This window comes from Gigantopelta aegis, chromosome 6 (assembly GCF_016097555.1).
Source record: "Gigantopelta aegis isolate Gae_Host chromosome 6, Gae_host_genome, whole genome shotgun sequence".
NCBI lineage: Eukaryota > Metazoa > Mollusca > Gastropoda > Neomphalida > Peltospiridae > Gigantopelta > Gigantopelta aegis.
In genome coordinates, this window is record NC_054704.1 from 44,052,784 (window position 1) to 44,069,963 (window position 17,180).

General features: G+C 36.8%; 2 protein-coding genes across 2 annotated transcripts; both read right to left on the reverse strand.

Moving 5' to 3' along the window:
- Nucleotides 1–862: 862 nt before the first annotated feature.
- On the reverse strand, nt 863–8,157 carry LOC121374567 (adhesion G-protein coupled receptor D1-like). The gene is made up of 7 exons (XM_041501671.1): nt 8,012–8,157; nt 7,650–7,713; nt 6,777–6,871; nt 5,589–5,724; nt 4,226–4,267; nt 3,376–3,507; nt 863–1,264 (listed from the first exon to the last, which is right to left on the reverse strand). The coding sequence occupies exons 1-7, from the start codon at nt 8,155–8,157 to the stop codon at nt 863–865; spliced, it is 1,017 nt and encodes a 338-aa protein (XP_041357605.1).
- A 193-nt stretch (nt 8,158–8,350) lies between these two features.
- Nucleotides 8,351–14,338, reverse strand: LOC121374057 (adhesion G-protein coupled receptor D1-like). Its single transcript, XM_041500952.1, has 8 exons — nt 14,107–14,338; nt 13,366–13,444; nt 12,594–12,714; nt 12,068–12,126; nt 11,315–11,441; nt 10,269–10,378; nt 9,383–9,497; nt 8,351–8,605 (listed from the first exon to the last, which is right to left on the reverse strand). The coding sequence occupies exons 2-8, from the start codon at nt 13,392–13,394 to the stop codon at nt 8,420–8,422; spliced, it is 747 nt and encodes a 248-aa protein (XP_041356886.1). The 5' UTR covers nt 13,395–13,444; nt 14,107–14,338; the 3' UTR covers nt 8,351–8,419.
- Nucleotides 14,339–17,180: the final 2,842 nt, after the last annotated feature.

A 17,180-nucleotide genomic window follows, 5' to 3' on the forward strand; every position in this document is an offset into this window, starting at 1 on the left:
TTATAATTTTATTATATATTATTATTTTTTTTTTTTTTTACGATCCCCCTCCAAAGCTCCCCATAGTTCCCTTGGCATTCCGCCTCAAGTCACTGACCCCCCAAATGGATTTTCTGGATCCGCCACTGACATGTATTCTTGAAAGATGATCCTCCCAGATAAAGCAGGTAGGCCTATAGTAAATAACAGGTTTTAAAAAAAACATTTTTGTCTCCAGCTACAGTTATTCTATACATGAAGAAGTAAAATGACTAGCAGTGTATGCATATATCAATAACAATAATATCATATATGTAGGTTGTTATAAAACAACAAATATCAATAAAACAAAGTCTGTGAAAAACAAACTAATAACTAATATAAAAGCGTTTTAGGATCACCAGGAAATGCATCTATAGATGACACAGTTTGGAATACCAAGCGGGGTTTTAATTGTTAGGTTTCTAAAATATGGGACCATCGTTGGAACGGTTTTTCGTCCATCCGTGAAAGGAATATTTCCAAATGTACTTTAGCACTGCCAAGAATAGAAAGAGAAAAAAGCTGTCGTCCACAGCTTTGGGTGCTACCATCGCATTCACAGACACATTGCCATACAAACAAGCTACTTTCTTATATTCTCGTTCCGTCCGCCCGTTTGTTTATCCGTTTATGTCTTTCTGTTTTCCTATCTCTCTCTCTCACACTCTCTCTCTCTCTCTCTCGCTCTCATCACACGCACACTTGTAAGATTTCAGACGTTCGCAAACACCCACGCCTCTCACACACACACACACGCCCACACACACACACACGCAAACACACACACACACACACACACACACACACACACACACACGCCCACACCCACACAATATAACAGTTACAACTGTTCTCCGTAATCGGATAAAGATGTAGACTTCTTTCGGTGTTTCGTCTCAAAGCCCCAGCTGTTGACGAACACGACGTCAGGATGGAAGGCACTGTTCTGTCTCGTGACGTCAGGGAACGCCTCTTCGTTTTCCAGCGAGTATCTCCGCCAAACGTTGTCCCTGTCGTCTGCGTCAAAATCCTCGAATCCTGACGAATGATGTCGGCCAACAGGTCGGTGGCCGTTGCTGTAGCAGTCGCTTGTTGAAGACGTCTGGTTGATGAGCCGCAGGTGGCCGTTGTTGGAGGAATTGCTATAGGCTGATGACTGTTTCTCCAGATGTAGGTGCCCATTGCTAGAGGAACTGCTGTGGCGGCTGTCGTTCACAGAGATGTCCGTAAACTGGGTGTCCACCTGGAAAACATACAAAACGTGTAAGTACTTATGTACGTACATATATACATATGCACATCCATACAATATACATGTATAGATATTCATACATCCATACATACATACACATTCATACATACATACATACACACATACATTGACGGATCGACCGCGTAGCTTGTAGGCCCCATGCATATAGTCGAGTTAAAGAGCATCCTTTTTATGGATGCCTCAATAGCTCAAAAGGTATCGTGGCAAGTCTGCAAGTTGCGGGCGATTCGGTACCATAGGTTCGAGTCCCAGCGGCATGGAGCAATTTATTAGGCCAGAAAGGATTTAATTATCCCCTGTGCCAGTGCGTTAATATCTACGTATGTAACAGTCAACCTCGACATACATACAACATATAGATATTCATACATCAATACATACTAGCCAGTGCCAGATCTGCCCACTGTTTCATGCACGTAAGCGGGATCGACCGCGTAGCTTGTAGGCCCCATGCATATTGTTGAGTTAAAGAGCATTTTATGGATGCCTCAATAGCTCAAAGTTGCGGGCGATTCGGTGCCATAGGTTCGAGTCCCAGCAACGGCATGGGGCAATTTATGAGGCCAGAAAGGATTTAATTATCCCCTGTGCCAGTGCGTTAATATCCATGTATGTAACAGTCAACCTCGACATACATACAATATATAGATATTCATACATCAATTCATACATTACATACATATATACACTCAGTGGAACACACACACACACACACACACACATGCATATTAAAATATATTCATGTATATACAAAAATATATGTGTATAGTATATTATATATAATTCCAATCTCTAAAAATCCCTTTATTATAAACCCTTGGATTGGTCAAATTCGTATCACGTGATGATAAAAACTATGAATTATGTCAACAAAGGAATCCCCGAGGAATTTCCTTGAGATTCTATTTTTAGACATCAAACAGTAATCGTCTGCCGTCAAACTTGTAAACATCTAAAAATCTTCACATATAAATTATACCATACAAAATAGGTCGCTTCAGACATTTTTATTAAAGGTTAAAAGTTATTGAAATTACTTACGTTACATGTTTATAGTGAATTCAAAATCCCACAGCTAAAAATCTATTTTGTCGATCCAAAAAAAGTGTATAATTCCAATGGAATTTGGTCTTTTACAAAAGCGATTTCAAAAACAAAATTCAGTCAGTTCATGCCAACCATTAGCAGTAACGCGCATTCAACGGCATTGTAGTATGACGTACACGGTACACAACACATAGCCACTGCGATCCAATCTTTAAACGACTCGGGTTTTGAAACTAGGCATATCATGAACGAAGCTTCAATTCGAAGCTACAACAGAGAATGTTCCATTTTCCAAAAACGAAACATCAGCATGGCACTGTCAAATGTCACGAATACTTGTGTCGCACCACTTGAAGTCACACATGCCAAAACCATCCTGTGTTGCCACTTCCACAATTACAAGGCCAGTAAACACAGAAACTCGCGACACACCTGTTTCATCCATTTCCGGAAACATTGAAACCACTTTCTCCATGTCAAATCTATCAACACATGGAATTTTCACGCACTCAAATATTTTATAACTGTAATTTCAACGTCGTAATTGGTAAATCTGGACAGTAATAAAAAAAATGGCGCCCATCCACAGTTCGTAGTTAAATATTCATACACCAACCGCTTCACATATAAATTATACCATACAAAATAGATCGCTTCAGACATTTTTATTACAGGTTAAAAGTTATTAAAATTACTTACGTTATATGTTTCTAGTGAATTCAAAATGTTTCTAGTTGGTATTGATATTTAATGCAAAAAATTAATATGAATTGTATTAATGATTGTAACATTGTCATTCTCTCATTCGGCTATTGACGGAAAAAGCCGAAACCACCATAGGGATTCCGCTAATGTTGAGTATGAATTTCGTGTTAATAAAATAGTAAATAGTTGGAAAATAGAGTTCACTTTTTATTTTAAAGAGGTTTACATTAATGACATGGTTATGTGTTTGGAATTATAATTTCACGTTCAATTCTTAAATGCTAGTAGGTTTAACAATTGCCATCATCATGTTCTAAAAGGTTATTTACCGAGGGTTTTCCACGCGGTTGTTCATTGAGGCAGACCCCGAGAGAAGAAGATCGCTTGACTTTCGTCATGGACGTATCAATGGAGGACATGGTCTTTTTCCGTGGGTACCTCCGCTCAAACGCCGAATGCACCTGTAAATTCAAACCATACAAATGTTTAAACGGTATTCGTGTTTCTGTACACTTATTTTCGTACTTATATCCAATGAAGGTTCAAACGCGCTGTCCTGGGCAAACATTTCAGCTATCTGGACTGTCTGTCCTGGATAGTGGGTTTGTGGTTAATTGTTAGTTGTTAGTCAGACAGAAGTCGGTGTTGTGACCTCACACCTACCCATTGAGTGGTTAAACTCGCTTTGGGTGGGAGCCGGTACTATACCACTGGTGCTAATAACAATCTTGTTAATAGAAATACCGTGCCCATGATTTCATTTAACATTTGTATATTTCTATGGAAATTTGAGATTTGTTTTAGATTTAATACAGTGCAACTTATGTTACAGGTTTTATCAAAATATTAAATTGAAAATATGCTTAGGTTCAAAAGATTATGTATAATTTTATTAAGGCATCACTTATAATATATATTTTCAAACAGGAATTTAAATTATTTTAGCATACAAAAGGCATGCATTTTTGGGACTCATTTTCTAAATTTTTAAACACGCGAACAGGATCAAAATGTGATTGGCAATTTGTAATATATTAAAAAGTTGATACTTAAGTCCGGTACTTGAATAAATGCATGTATAGCAGTTTTGAAAATTAATTATTAAAGAAATAAAAGCAGCTCTTAACTGTCAAACTAAAAGCTAAAGTATATTATACTAATTTAGAAGAAAATACTTACGTCAACATTTAACAGACAATGGAACACGAAAAACATCACGCCCTGAAAAAGTAAGCAAATTTTGGTTTATTTTTTTTTTAAACTATACCATCAATAACATCGGCAGCATGGAAGAAACAAGAAAGTGACTTAGAATTAAAATCAAATCCACGCAATTTTATTACTCTTGTTCACAATACACCGTTAATTTTTCATGGCCCAGTGGAAACGATATCTAGAATGGGAACGAGGAAAAGAAAGACATGTTTTATTTAACGACGCACTCAGCACATTTTATTTACGGTTATATGGCGTCAGATATATGGTTATGGATCACACAGATATTGAGAGAGGAAACCCGCTGTCGACACTTCATGGGCTACACTTTCCGAGTAGCAGCAAGGGATCTTTTATATGCACCATCCCGCAGACAGGGTAGTACATACCACGGCCTTTTATATACCAGTCGTGGTGCACTGGCTAGAACGAGAAATACCCCAATGGGCCCATCGACAGGGATTGATCCTAGACCAAACGCGCATCAGGTGAGCGCTTTACCACTGGACAACATCCCGTCCTCACTGCGTCTGAAGTACGCAGGCATCATTTTATAAGACTAAGATCGATCCTCGTCTGTGGGCCTACTGGGCTATTTCTCGTTCCAGCCAGTGCACCACGACTGGTATATCAAAGACCGTGGTATGTACTAACCTGTCTGTGGGATGGTGTATATAAAAGATCCCTTGCTACTAATGGAAAAATGTAGCGGGTTTCCTCTCTAAGACTATATGTCAAAATTACTGTTTGACATCCAATAGCCGTTGTTTAATAAATCAATGTGCTCTAGTGGTGTCGTTAAACAAAACATACTTTTAACTTTAATTTTATACGAATTTTACGCCATTTAAATTATTATTGATGAAAGAATAAAAGGAAACCAGATATTGAGAGAGGAAACCCGCTGTCGACACTTCATGGGCTACACTTTCCGAGTAGCAGCAAGGGATCTTTTATATGCACCATCCCGCAGACAGGGTAGTACATACCACGGCCTTTTATATACCAGTCGTGGTGCACTGGCTAGAACGAGGAATAGCCCAGTGGGCCCACCGACGGGGATCGATCCCACACCGACCGCGCATCGAGCGAACGCTGTACCACTGGGCTACATACCGCCTCGGGAACGAGGAAGCACAGTCACTAGTGCGGAAGGATATTTTCCTTTATTTATATACAGTTGACCAAACAAAATGACATTTTCCTTCGGCCCAGTAATGCACAAATAGTATGAACAAGAATTCGGCAGAATTAAATGTCTTGCTTATCTCAGGTATTGTCTACAAAATATTGTTTTAAACAAATATTCTATCCCTTGAACACTCACCTGGAAACTGTTACTTATTGTAAAGAGATACGTGAACACGATGGCAAGTTCCCTCTCTGAGCTGATGGTGAAGAACGCAAGAGTCCACGTTAGACCCAACAGAGGCAGGAGGATGGCTGTGGCTTTTAAACCCATTCTGAAAAAGAACCACATATTTATAATGTTTCAATACATCGTCACTTTGTTGACCATGTAAAAGTACGACCACACAGTTAAAGGTAATTGTTAAGTGGCAGTTTGCAATAGATGCAATAGAAATGATACTAATAAATAAATAATTATGTTCATTGAAGAAAACATTCATATGGTGGAATAGAAATATCAAAATTCAAAATTAAGGTTAGAGTTCGTTTTTTACAATATGTTGTGATACATTTTCACATTATTCTGGCTTAATTATATCGTTTTATTGACTGCTAAAGATATATAATTTTGTGTAAAACAATTCCTAAATTATGACGTTACTTCACAGGCAGTTCTGTGTCACCGCCTATCCAAGAAAAAGATTTCAACTGAAATAATATGTAAAGAAATATTTTAACAGTAATCTGTATATCATATATAAAAGTGTGGCTCTGATACTCTAACTTTCTTTAAGGCAATGTATACACGTGTGTGCGTGTACGCTTGTGAATGCGTGTTAGACCTTTCAGGAGATTCAAAGTCTAGCTCAAACTTTTGAATGAATAATTTTTAAAATACTCATTCAATTTGTTTTTATTAGACTCCTGAAACCACCCAAACTACCAAGAAGAAGACGAAGAAGAAAAAAGAAGTGCTGGAGCAAATAATAAAATTCGGGCAAAAATTATAGAGATTTGTGGGCAAAAAAAGCTGGCCTGAAACCGTTTTACCATATATTTTCATCATTCTACCAACAATATTATTTGCAATCCATGTAAAAATGTATATAGTGATTCGTTTGCAACCCTATTTAGCTGTTTGGCAGTATTGTTAATACGAGTAAATGTTATTCAGATTGTGGCATTTTCGTTGAAATCGGGCAAAAAACGACCTGCCCCCACCCCGATCCCTACCAAAATGGGAGGCCGTGCACCTATGAAGATGAAGAAAAAGATGAAAGATGATAAAGAAGAAGAAAACGAAAACGAAAAATATTCGATTGATGAATCTAGCGCCTGTCATACGTATATCTTTGTACTACATCCATGAGGGCCAGTAACTTACTTCAGACTCGACTTTTCTTGCACGGTTACTTTCGTGGTGGAATGTAACGACCTCATCATGACCCTCAGTACGATTATCAAGACAATTGAGTTGATCTGAAACATAAAAGTGCATGTTCTATTCAGAGGTCAGAAAACGAAATCTAAGGAATATCTTTTTAATGGCTCCGTAGCACATTTTAAACAAGCGCTATTTGGTGTTTAATATATAGATATTTCGACACTTGATTCGCAGGTTAACAAAGAAAAACTCACTACGACTACCTGATGGCAACGAAGGATCTCTTATATGCTCTTTTTAACAGATACGAAAGAACACACCACGGCCATTGCACATACCATAGCCTTCGGTTGAAATGGGTAAATATCCACTGGATCCACTGAGCAAAATCTATTCTACAACCCATTACACGCGCTCTACCGATGAACTTCACCTCGTCCCCACTCCGAAATCAAGTGAGTCTTTTATTTCATTATTTGAAATCAATTGCAGTCCAATGTTTTTTAAAACGGTAAATGGTTTAACTGGTTTTATTATCTAGTGTTAAAAGAATGCCAAGCTAACGTAACAGTGTAGGTTTTTACAGGAAATATGAAGTCGTGTAAGGAAATCGGTGTCTAGATATCAGGCAAAATATGTGAAAGAGCCGGTCCCTCTGAACGCCCACATCAGATTCTCTCTTACGTGTTTTCCCAGCCTCATTGTGTTTGATGGAAGGCTATTCAATATCTTGTTTCAGACTTTGATGCCAGTTCAAAGCTTCTATATCACTTCCTTTGAGGTGTTCGTCTGTACTATTATACAATAGCGGAACTGATTTTAACTTTCTGCTTATCGTTATATAACTGAGTGAACATGACACATCATACTCACAATCACGACAAGTCCAACAGTTGGCACAAAGCAGACCAGTAGAGTTTCGTTGTTCAGCCAACATCTGAAACATAAAATAGATCACTTTGAGTTGAAATAGTGTTTGGTTACCGATCTTCTACTATCCAATAATCTCGACCGATACATACGTCAAAGTAGTATTAAAAACAATTACTCTTAAATTACTCGTACCTTCAAGATTTATAACCCATCTTATACAAAGGCGTACCTAAGAGATGCTCCATTAAACAACATTAAGTATGGCTATTCAATAAACACTTTTCACCCACAGAAATTCATCTAAAGGTTTATGACCACATAACTGACACAAAACTATTCAGAAAACTAAATGACATACTCACATGTCACCATTACCGTAATGTTCGTAGAAAACGGCAAAGGAAATTCCCACCACGATCAATGGAACACCTGTAAGTAAAAAAACGCACAGATGGATCGTCCTTAAGGAATTACTTGCCTTCACTGCTACATTTTCTGCAACATTCATTCAAATGTCTGGTTTAATTTTAATAGATTCTATCTCAAGATCCATTCCGTCACGTGCTAAAGTAGCTTGTATGTCTTAGTGACCAAGAGAGCTATACCAGCGGGAGATTAAATTCCCAAGCTGGATTTGTCAAGTGTAGAGGCTAGACTAATATGGATCACTGCCGAAGACTGATGAGCTGGGCCAAAAACACTTGTAAAGAGGCGCCTAACCATAGCATAACTCGCATTCGCTCATATGACCGACAGATTGTAGCTTGCAGTTACAATTCACAAAGAACAGAAGGGCGGTACTCACCCCACCCAATTCCCAGGTATTTCCTCAGGTGATTCCCTCTCTTGAAGACCCTGACGAGCGCCACATACAGGTGGATCCCCTCCACCAACATCCAGCAGAACATGGCCGTCAAAAAGAAGTGCATCAACACGGCCACCGTTTTACAGGCCCACTGGAAAATACAGGTACCAGTATTGCAGTTTAATATCACTGGGTGCACAAGATGCCTAGGCGTGCTTATAAAACTTTTAAAAGTCTAGATCCAAGGCCTTTTAAAAGAAAGTTTATTCCATGAAAAATAATTTTCATATTTAAATTTGCTTTATATTCATGCGGCTTGAGTATAATGAGAGTATAATGAGTGATATTGCAACTACAGAATATTTTTACAAATCTTTTATACAATTACAGTGTAGCAGTTAGATATTAATGGAGGATACACATTTAGACAGAAGTGAACAGATCGCTATAACAGAACAAAAATGGGGGTCTACGTTTTTTCCTCCTATTTTTATGATAATGAAGAAACATTTTGAAACCCAACAAAGTTAATTTAATATAAGAATAATCGTTACTATAATTGTAGATTGTTTAGTTTCACCCATACAATTAACATATAATTAGGTATGAAGGCATTGCTAAAGTCTTAAGTCTAGACTTCAAACATTTATAAGCACGGCCATAGAACCCTTCACAAACGGATGTTAACAACGTGTTACGGATGCATTTACCAAAAGTACATTTTTGACATTATATAAATGTTTTAGTACTTACTGTTTATAAAATGGTCAAGAAAAGCTTTAAGTATCATCCTACCTTAAAATACCACTTAACTATTCCAGTCATCTAAATGTGTATTAAACAACCAACTGTCTTTGCAGACCACTCTTTATTACACAGGTCTAAATGTACACGTATTTGACTATGATAGTAAACATGCAGCCCGTACTTGAGGAATGCCACCTTTCTTCTCGGCCCTGCCAAACCCGATTAGGAAGACCACCTGGACACAGATAATGGACGCGGCCAGGTTCTCATGGATCCTGATTCTGTCGTTCCGCAACCTGCAATAACAACAACGCAGTGATGATTATGATTATTATTACCGGCCTCGGTGGTGTCGTGGTTAAACCATCGAACATAAGGCTGGTCGGTACAGGGTTCGGAGCCCGGTACCGGCTCCCACCCAGAGCGAGTTTTAACGACTCAGTGGGTAGGTGTAACGCCACTACACCCTCTTTTCTCTCACTAACCAGGAACAATTAACAACTAATTCACTGTCTGTAATTAAGTTCACAGCAAAGATTTTCAAGTAAGAGACATTGTGTGATATTTGACACAGAACATCTTCATAAGAAACAAATTATTACTATGGTAAAAAAATGTAAACAATCAAATCGCATTATATCGACCTCGGTCATTTCAAAAGCTCAGGATGTCTCGAGGTCGAAAAACTGTCTTATGGCATAATTTTCATCAACGACTACCAATATCGCGAAATTGTCGATTCGATCACCACAACATCGAGATAAAGAAGTTGACTACAATTAAAACTAGCTCATTGGCTATCATGACACTTTCATAATCACGATCAAAGGTAACACGTTGTTATGGTATTGGCCTTTGTAAACAAAACCACTAAACATCAAATACTGCAATAAAACGAAATTACAAAATTCTAACTAACTTTGAACATTACAAATAGGGCTATCCTTTTCTTTACTGTAATAACTGTCTTAACTTTGAATATTACAAATAGTTAGGGCTATCTTTTTCTTTACTGTAATACTGTCGCAGGTAAACAGCAAGGCACGAATCCCAAATTGAACTGATACCTGAAGTATTCAAACACGGCGATAGACAGAACACAGGCCAGGATGGAAAGGCATCCACCGACGTAAGAGATTGCTGACAGAGCAGTTTCATTTGTTTCATCTAAAGCTTTCTGTAAAGTAATTACAACAAGAACAAATTTAAAAAAACAACAAAACAACAAAACAAAACAAACACTCAACCACATTTAACAAATATATTGCTTTCTGGGGTATTTGTGAGATCGATCATGAGCCAGTATTTGATTAAAGCTATTCGATTGAGATATCTTTCAAAAGCTGTAGACACAAGGAAATAAACAAGAGAAGAAGATATTAGCAAATATGGTTATGTTTCAAGGTAAACATCTAATTCAGTAAATATTGCGAAATAATCTACATCTATAATATATCAAGAGTTTACTTGTAATGCAATGAACACAATTAGTATTACATTTTACTGTATAACATTTAGTGAAATATCTTAAAATATCAGTGAAATAAAAGTGTTATCAGTCACTCAGTGACGATAACACATTTTAGAGTGAAAATTTCACTCTAAAATGTGTTATCATCACTGTAGAAAGTGTTATCTTCACTGTAAGAAAGCCGGAACTATTTTGCTGTTGGCATTTTAAAAATAAGGTAAATTGCTATAAGTTATACAATAATAGAAAGGTTCATGTTTTTTGTCAAATATAATTTATATCTCATCTCGTGAAGTTTGCAATCATATCTCACGAGTCGTGCTTGCGCGACGAATGTGATATTACTGCAAACTTCACGAGATGAGATATAAATCATATTTGACCAAAAAACCCATGAAATATCCTCAATATACTGAATGTCATAAAGGTATGCTTGCCGTTATTTTTATCACTTTCCACAACAGCTCCAAAGCGAACTTAACTACCATACAATCAATATGGTGTACACAAACATATCTTGCTAACTGTCGTATATTTGACACTATCAACGCATTAATTTATAAAGATATTTGAAAATTCTGTAAGAACATTTAAACTCTTCAATAAACTGTCCTGATGTCTGTTATAATCAAGATTTGGTACCGATGTTCCATACAAGTCCATAAGCAAGGCGAAGTTTGTCAGATGGTTACACCGGCAGATGGCGTGAGTAGCGTTTGAGGCGGGATCCACGTAGCAGCCATTGGTGGACCAACGGTCTGAACTTGATCTGAAAATAAACGCCCACGCAATAGTGTTATTTAACTACTAAATGACAAAAGAAACATCACATGCAATTACACCAACGCTTTTCCTTCATGCTGTAACACAAACCGGTAAACAATGTTGAAACTATGCAAAAGATAACATTAAAGCTGTAGTCCCTGGAATATTTTTATTATTTAAGAATTTAGAATAGATGATCCAGTTCTATTTTTTTGTTGTTGTATAAGATAACGAGAATGATAGGCAGAGGGTGATAGATGGGAAAGATAAATGAAAGTTTGGAGGTTGAAATCGATTTTTTTTTTTTCAATCTATGTTCCGAGGTAGCACGACTAGACCCCCCACTAAACACGTTGCTCATCACAGTACATACCCCATGCACAATTTACTGTTCACACGTGTCTGTCGATTCACGCAGAATCTTAATGGAATAGAGTTTCACTTCTACTGTACTACTGATTTCATATTTTATATTTAGTGTGTCCAACTGTAAATACATTATTATTGCATTCTTTTGCATATGTATTTATGACCTTGGACACTCAAAGCTGTGCTTGGTTTGTCTACATAGTGTAACTGAAAACGGAAATGGAGATTATGTTGTATACTGGTGCCATATAAACCACTTACATAGCTGACATGTTCAAGAAGACACAGGTTTCTCGCAGCGATTCCTTTAGACTTGCATTCTGCAGTAAAACAAAATCAAAATGTTTTCATCATAAAGCACAATCGCGTTTGTCATACGAAATAACATTATTTACGAAATATGTTGAAAATGTAATTATTCCCACTCGCTATATAGTCTGATAAATAAATCAAATACACTCAGGTATTATAATTATACACAACAATGAATCTTAATATCTCTGTTTTTCCCCTTTTTAATATTATCTCTTTCCTTCTTTCTTTCTCTGTGTCTCCATAGTTTTCTTTCTTTATCCACCCTCTCTCTCTCTCTCTCTCTCTCTCTCTCTCTCTCTCTCTCTCTCTCTCTCTCTCTCTCTCTCATTATCGATGTATTATGTATATGTAAAAACATGTACACATTAAGCTCTAACCTTTCACCTAAGTAAAAGTAAATTGTCAAGTCCGAGCTCTTTTTGTTAGAACACGTATGTAATGAGCACGTTTGTATTACTTGCAAACTAATTACCTTGTATGCAAACGTGATCACCACTTGTTGTTTGAGATCTTGGAATCTGTTTTCAGACAGTCCTAGTATCTTAGTAGACAAGACATCAGAGTTCACCACCGTTGAATCGTTAGATTTTGTCCTGAAATATAAAACATAATAAAAACAAAATACTTTTTTTTACCCCACCACCTTTTATATTTGCCTGTCGCCCCATAGACACAGCTCGAGTCACCTCCAGCCCTCCTCTGGAGGTGACTCGAGCTACACAGACAGTGTGTGTTCTCCCATAATATAAAATCATACGCCAATAATGCAAAATCAGGTTTCTAAAAAACATATTTGCCCTAATTATGTTTTGAAATGCTAAGACCCTCACCCCCATCCCACCCCACCACACTCCGACAATTTACTATGAATGTGTCGTACCTGGACCAATAGTCTGTAAATACATATTAGATGACAAGTAGCTTCTCAATGGTATAGCAGGGGTTTTTTTTGACATTGCTATGCACCGTTTTCAAGTTAAGCCTATGCATCAAAATGAAAGTATTACCTTCAATACACAACATAATGAGGTGGTTTTGTGCAATTTTCAGTATTCTCCATTCAACAAGATCAACTGACGCCATATAAGCGCATATAAAATGTGTTGAGTGCGTCGTTAAATAAAATATTTCCTCATTCAACATGATCCAAAAATGGGTCGATTTTGTTTTAATCGCACTAAGACTTAAAGACTCTCAAATTCGCAATATCTGCATGTGAAAACGAAATAATCTTATTGATGTACCTGTTGTGTCTATCTTCTCTGATTGACATCAGGGCAGCGACGGTGGGAAACTTCCCATAGAATACACCGACGTCTTCATCTGCAAAATCGCACGTTGGTGTTAACCTGTGATTTATCATCAGTAATATCTGTTTCAAGGCTGTAATTAATGGCTATTCTGAAAACAGTTGATATTATTTGTTGGTGATGTTGACGGTGGTAATTGTGCTGCTGAAGATTTTGACTTTGTGTTAATGTCTTTTTCGTTTTCATACAGGTATCTTTCATGTATGGTGAAAATATGGATTTTTATGTAATCACATTTATTTTGATGTGTGTGTGTGTGTGTGTGTGCGTGTGTGTGTGTGTGTGTGTGTGTGTGTGTGGATAATGGAAGGGATTGAGGGTATATTATATAAGTAAATAATTTATATATATGTTGTGGGTGTTAACATTTAATATATTTTGTAGGTGATTGCACAATTTACATACAGATGCACGTATTGCTATATAAAAATAATAATACCATCATGTATAAAAATGTTCTATGAAACAACACTTTACTGAAAATTATTAAACACAGCATGCCAGTTTTCAGTTTTGAAAAATACCCTATATATGTTTGATTTTTTGCAAAAGAAATTCAAGGAGAATGAAAGGATGTCATGTTTGTTCAACGACACCCCCATCAGTCATAAACAGAGGCTACTAGATGCCACTATGCTGTCATCATACTCATGCATAGTGGATGACGTCACTAACCTAGGTGACCGTCCTGCGCAATGTCCACGACGACGTTAGGTAGCTGTATGGAACTTCGTCCTAGACGACCAAAGAAAGGTGGAAGTGCCGAAGCCGAGGTGTTCCGATGTTTACTAAATTTCCTTATTGCAAATTCTGATGCACAAAGCAAAAATTAAAACGTTAGAAACACAACAAAACAAGAAGAAACAAACATGTTAGGAAAAACAACAATCAAAATATCAAAAACTAAAACTGAAAACAACAACCCCCCCCCAACAAAACAACACAACAACAAACAAAAACAACAACAAACAAACAAAACAAAACAAAAACAAAAACACTGAAAGGAATAGTTGTTAAATAATAAATGTCCAGGCCCGTTGAAATCGGAAAATGTGTTTGTGCCACCTACCATAGCGTGTGCCCCACTTGACATATTGTTCCTACGCGCCTGATGTCCTTCCCATATCACATTAATTACTGACTACTAGGTGTCCAATATAATATAATATTTAGTGGTATATTGCTTAGAGAATCCAAGACGCAAACGGAGGATGAATCACTGAATGACACCAACGTTCGCATATTCGGGCATAAATGAATAAAAAGTGTCTTCAAATATTTACTTAAAACTTTCTCGCATAAAAGAATTGTCAATGAGTGCAATCCGTTCGAAAAACGTAAACACTCTGGCAAATATACATGTACCAGGTAGCATAATTATTGAGACAATAATTCCACCGAATTCTGTCTAGTGTAGATTTAGTTTGTGAAACCAGACTTATGAGTGGAAGTCCTCCTCAGACTAAACATGAAGGATTTATTGTCTTGGAAGACCTACAGACAAACGAACTCAGTAACAAACTTGTCAATATGTCCTTTTGATTATTTCTTGTACAGAGATATACGAATTTTAATACAGTAGCCTGCATTTTGTCCTCCAGACTAAACTAATATGTTATAAAGTTAAGGTTAAACGTCACGGTATTGTGACGTCATAAACAAGATCACCGACACAGTAATCGGAGTCTACATTACATTGATGGGTTTACTGGAATACAAATATTTCAAAAGGTAAGCAGTAATACATTACCATTTCGTATAAGAAATATACAGGGACTGAGCAAGATCTTAAGATTGACCTTCAAATTCATATTCCGAGAGGTGGGGACATGACCCACTCTTACATCTTTTTCCCCACAACCTTTTATATTTTACTGTCGCCCCATAACACGACATATAGGTAGTGCCATTGCCCCCAACCCCAATGTGAATGACTCTCCAATACAAAATCCTGGCTACGACAATTCCATCAGTACAGCATTTTATCCGACGGGCTTAGTAAACGATTACTGTTATTTCAGTGTATATTTTGACAAGCAGATTTTAACTACAAAACATGTTACAATAAATATCATTGGAAGCTATGTATTAAATGTTGAAATTTTATAATTGCACGTCATAACAATAAATTTGCATATAAACGAGTCTCGCGCATGTGTTACTCATTACCACCAATCATACGATTGGCTTGTGATCTTTACTGAAACAATAGACATATTTAATATGTTATTGCCATGACTTGCGATATATATTTAATTGACTTGTATATGTATACACTGACTCATTTGGTATTCCATGTGTCGTTTTCTATTTATTAAAGGGACATTCCTGAGTTTGCTGCAATTTTTAAGCTGTTATCGACTAACAGAGACGTTTTGACGACTAATTACATATCAAATATATTTTTCTGCATAAAATATTAGTGGCTGTATATTAAACGTGTTTTTGATCGTTCTAGTATTTGTACTAGGTTAAATTTCATTTTATTTCCTAAACAAGATTTTTTCGTACGCACGAAATTATTTGAAGACAAAATCCTGTTTGGGCTTCTTACAAATATTAAGACGACCAGAAACCCATTGAATATACAGACACTGATATTCTAAACAAGAAAATATATTTAAATTGTAAGTTTAATCATAGAAATATTTTATTAGTCGGAAACATCTTACAATGCAGCAAACTCAGGAATGTTCCTTTAAATTAATAATATAACAATTGTCATAGAACCACTTGCGAACTTTGCTATCAGCTCAAATAGTTGTAGATTCATATCTCGCCATATCACAGATCTTTAAAAATGGTTCAGTTGTGGTCTTTCAAGCTGAATTATTAAGCATGTCAATCGATATACAGTATGCAAAAAATGCTTATATCAATACCGGTTAATATATATTACTGACTCTACAACAATATTATTTTCCAGTTGTAATACGTATCTTATAGTACGAGTTGTGGGGGAAAGGTGAGTGTATGGTGGGAAGTTAAGGTATAGCTGGGTGTCTAACCGTGTCCACGTCCGTCGTTTAACGCACACTACACATGTTTAATGCATATATATTCAGGTGGACTGAATTACCCATGTTCTTAGATGTAACATCTACACCGAGGCCATCCACCTCATCATCGCCATCTCCAAGTCCCGCGTCTCGACGACGTCTTGTCCTCTTTTGAAACAGTCTCCACAGATTGTCAGCGAATGTCTCCGTCGACGACAGCAGGGACGACACCTTTTCATCCACAAGGCTCTGGTTTATAAATATATTTAGACATTATGGAAGTTACTTTCTATCATCATTTTTTAATATATACAGTAAAACAATCAGAACTACGTGATCTGTTTCATATCTTGACCACATGGATGGCAAACGTTGGGCCTGATTAATGGATTTGTAGAACTTAGACAGTTCTCTTATTTTGATTTATCATTGTTCATGTTTTGTAAGATTCAAACGCATTGTTGAGTATATGGGCTGTTTGTTGAAGGGAGGGGTAAATAGTCAGTAATGACAAAAGAAAATGAAATATGTGTACTTAAAACTATATTTGTTGTACTATGATAGTAATAAGAATTGTACTTTAGTCGTAGATTTACGTTTACGTGCAAAACTAGGCTTGTGATGTTTTGTGAAATTGGGCCCAGGCAAGGAAGAAAATGGCCACAGTAAAAAATATACCGTGGATAAAATAGTTTCCATGACATTTTCCACCGTAATTTTGCGGTTAATGTGACGAAAGTTTAAATTGTC

Bases quoted from the DNA above. Each gene is read 5' to 3' on its own strand.
- LOC121374567 (XM_041501671.1), bottom strand. From the start codon at position 8,157: ATGAATGTTGCAGAAAATGTAGCAGTGAAGGCAAGTAATTCCTTAAGG. The intron at 5,725-6,776 runs GTAAGTTACTGG...GTTCTTTTTCAG, and splicing joins CAAGAAAAGTCGAGTCTGAA to AATGGGTTTAAAAGCCACAG. The intron at 3,508-4,225 runs GTAAGTATTTTC...TTGAATTTACAG, and splicing joins ATTGTCTGTTAAATGTTGAC to GTGCATTCGGCGTTTGAGCG.
- LOC121374057 (XM_041500952.1), bottom strand. From the start codon at position 13,394: ATGTCAATCAGAGAAGATAGACACAACAG. The intron at 11,442-12,067 runs GTAAGTGGTTTA...GTTTATTTTCAG, and splicing joins TTCTTGAACATGTCAGCTAT to ATCAAGTTCAGACCGTTGGT. The intron at 10,379-11,314 runs GTACCAAATCTT...ATTACTTTACAG, and splicing joins TGGACTTGTATGGAACATCG to AAAGCTTTAGATGAAACAAA.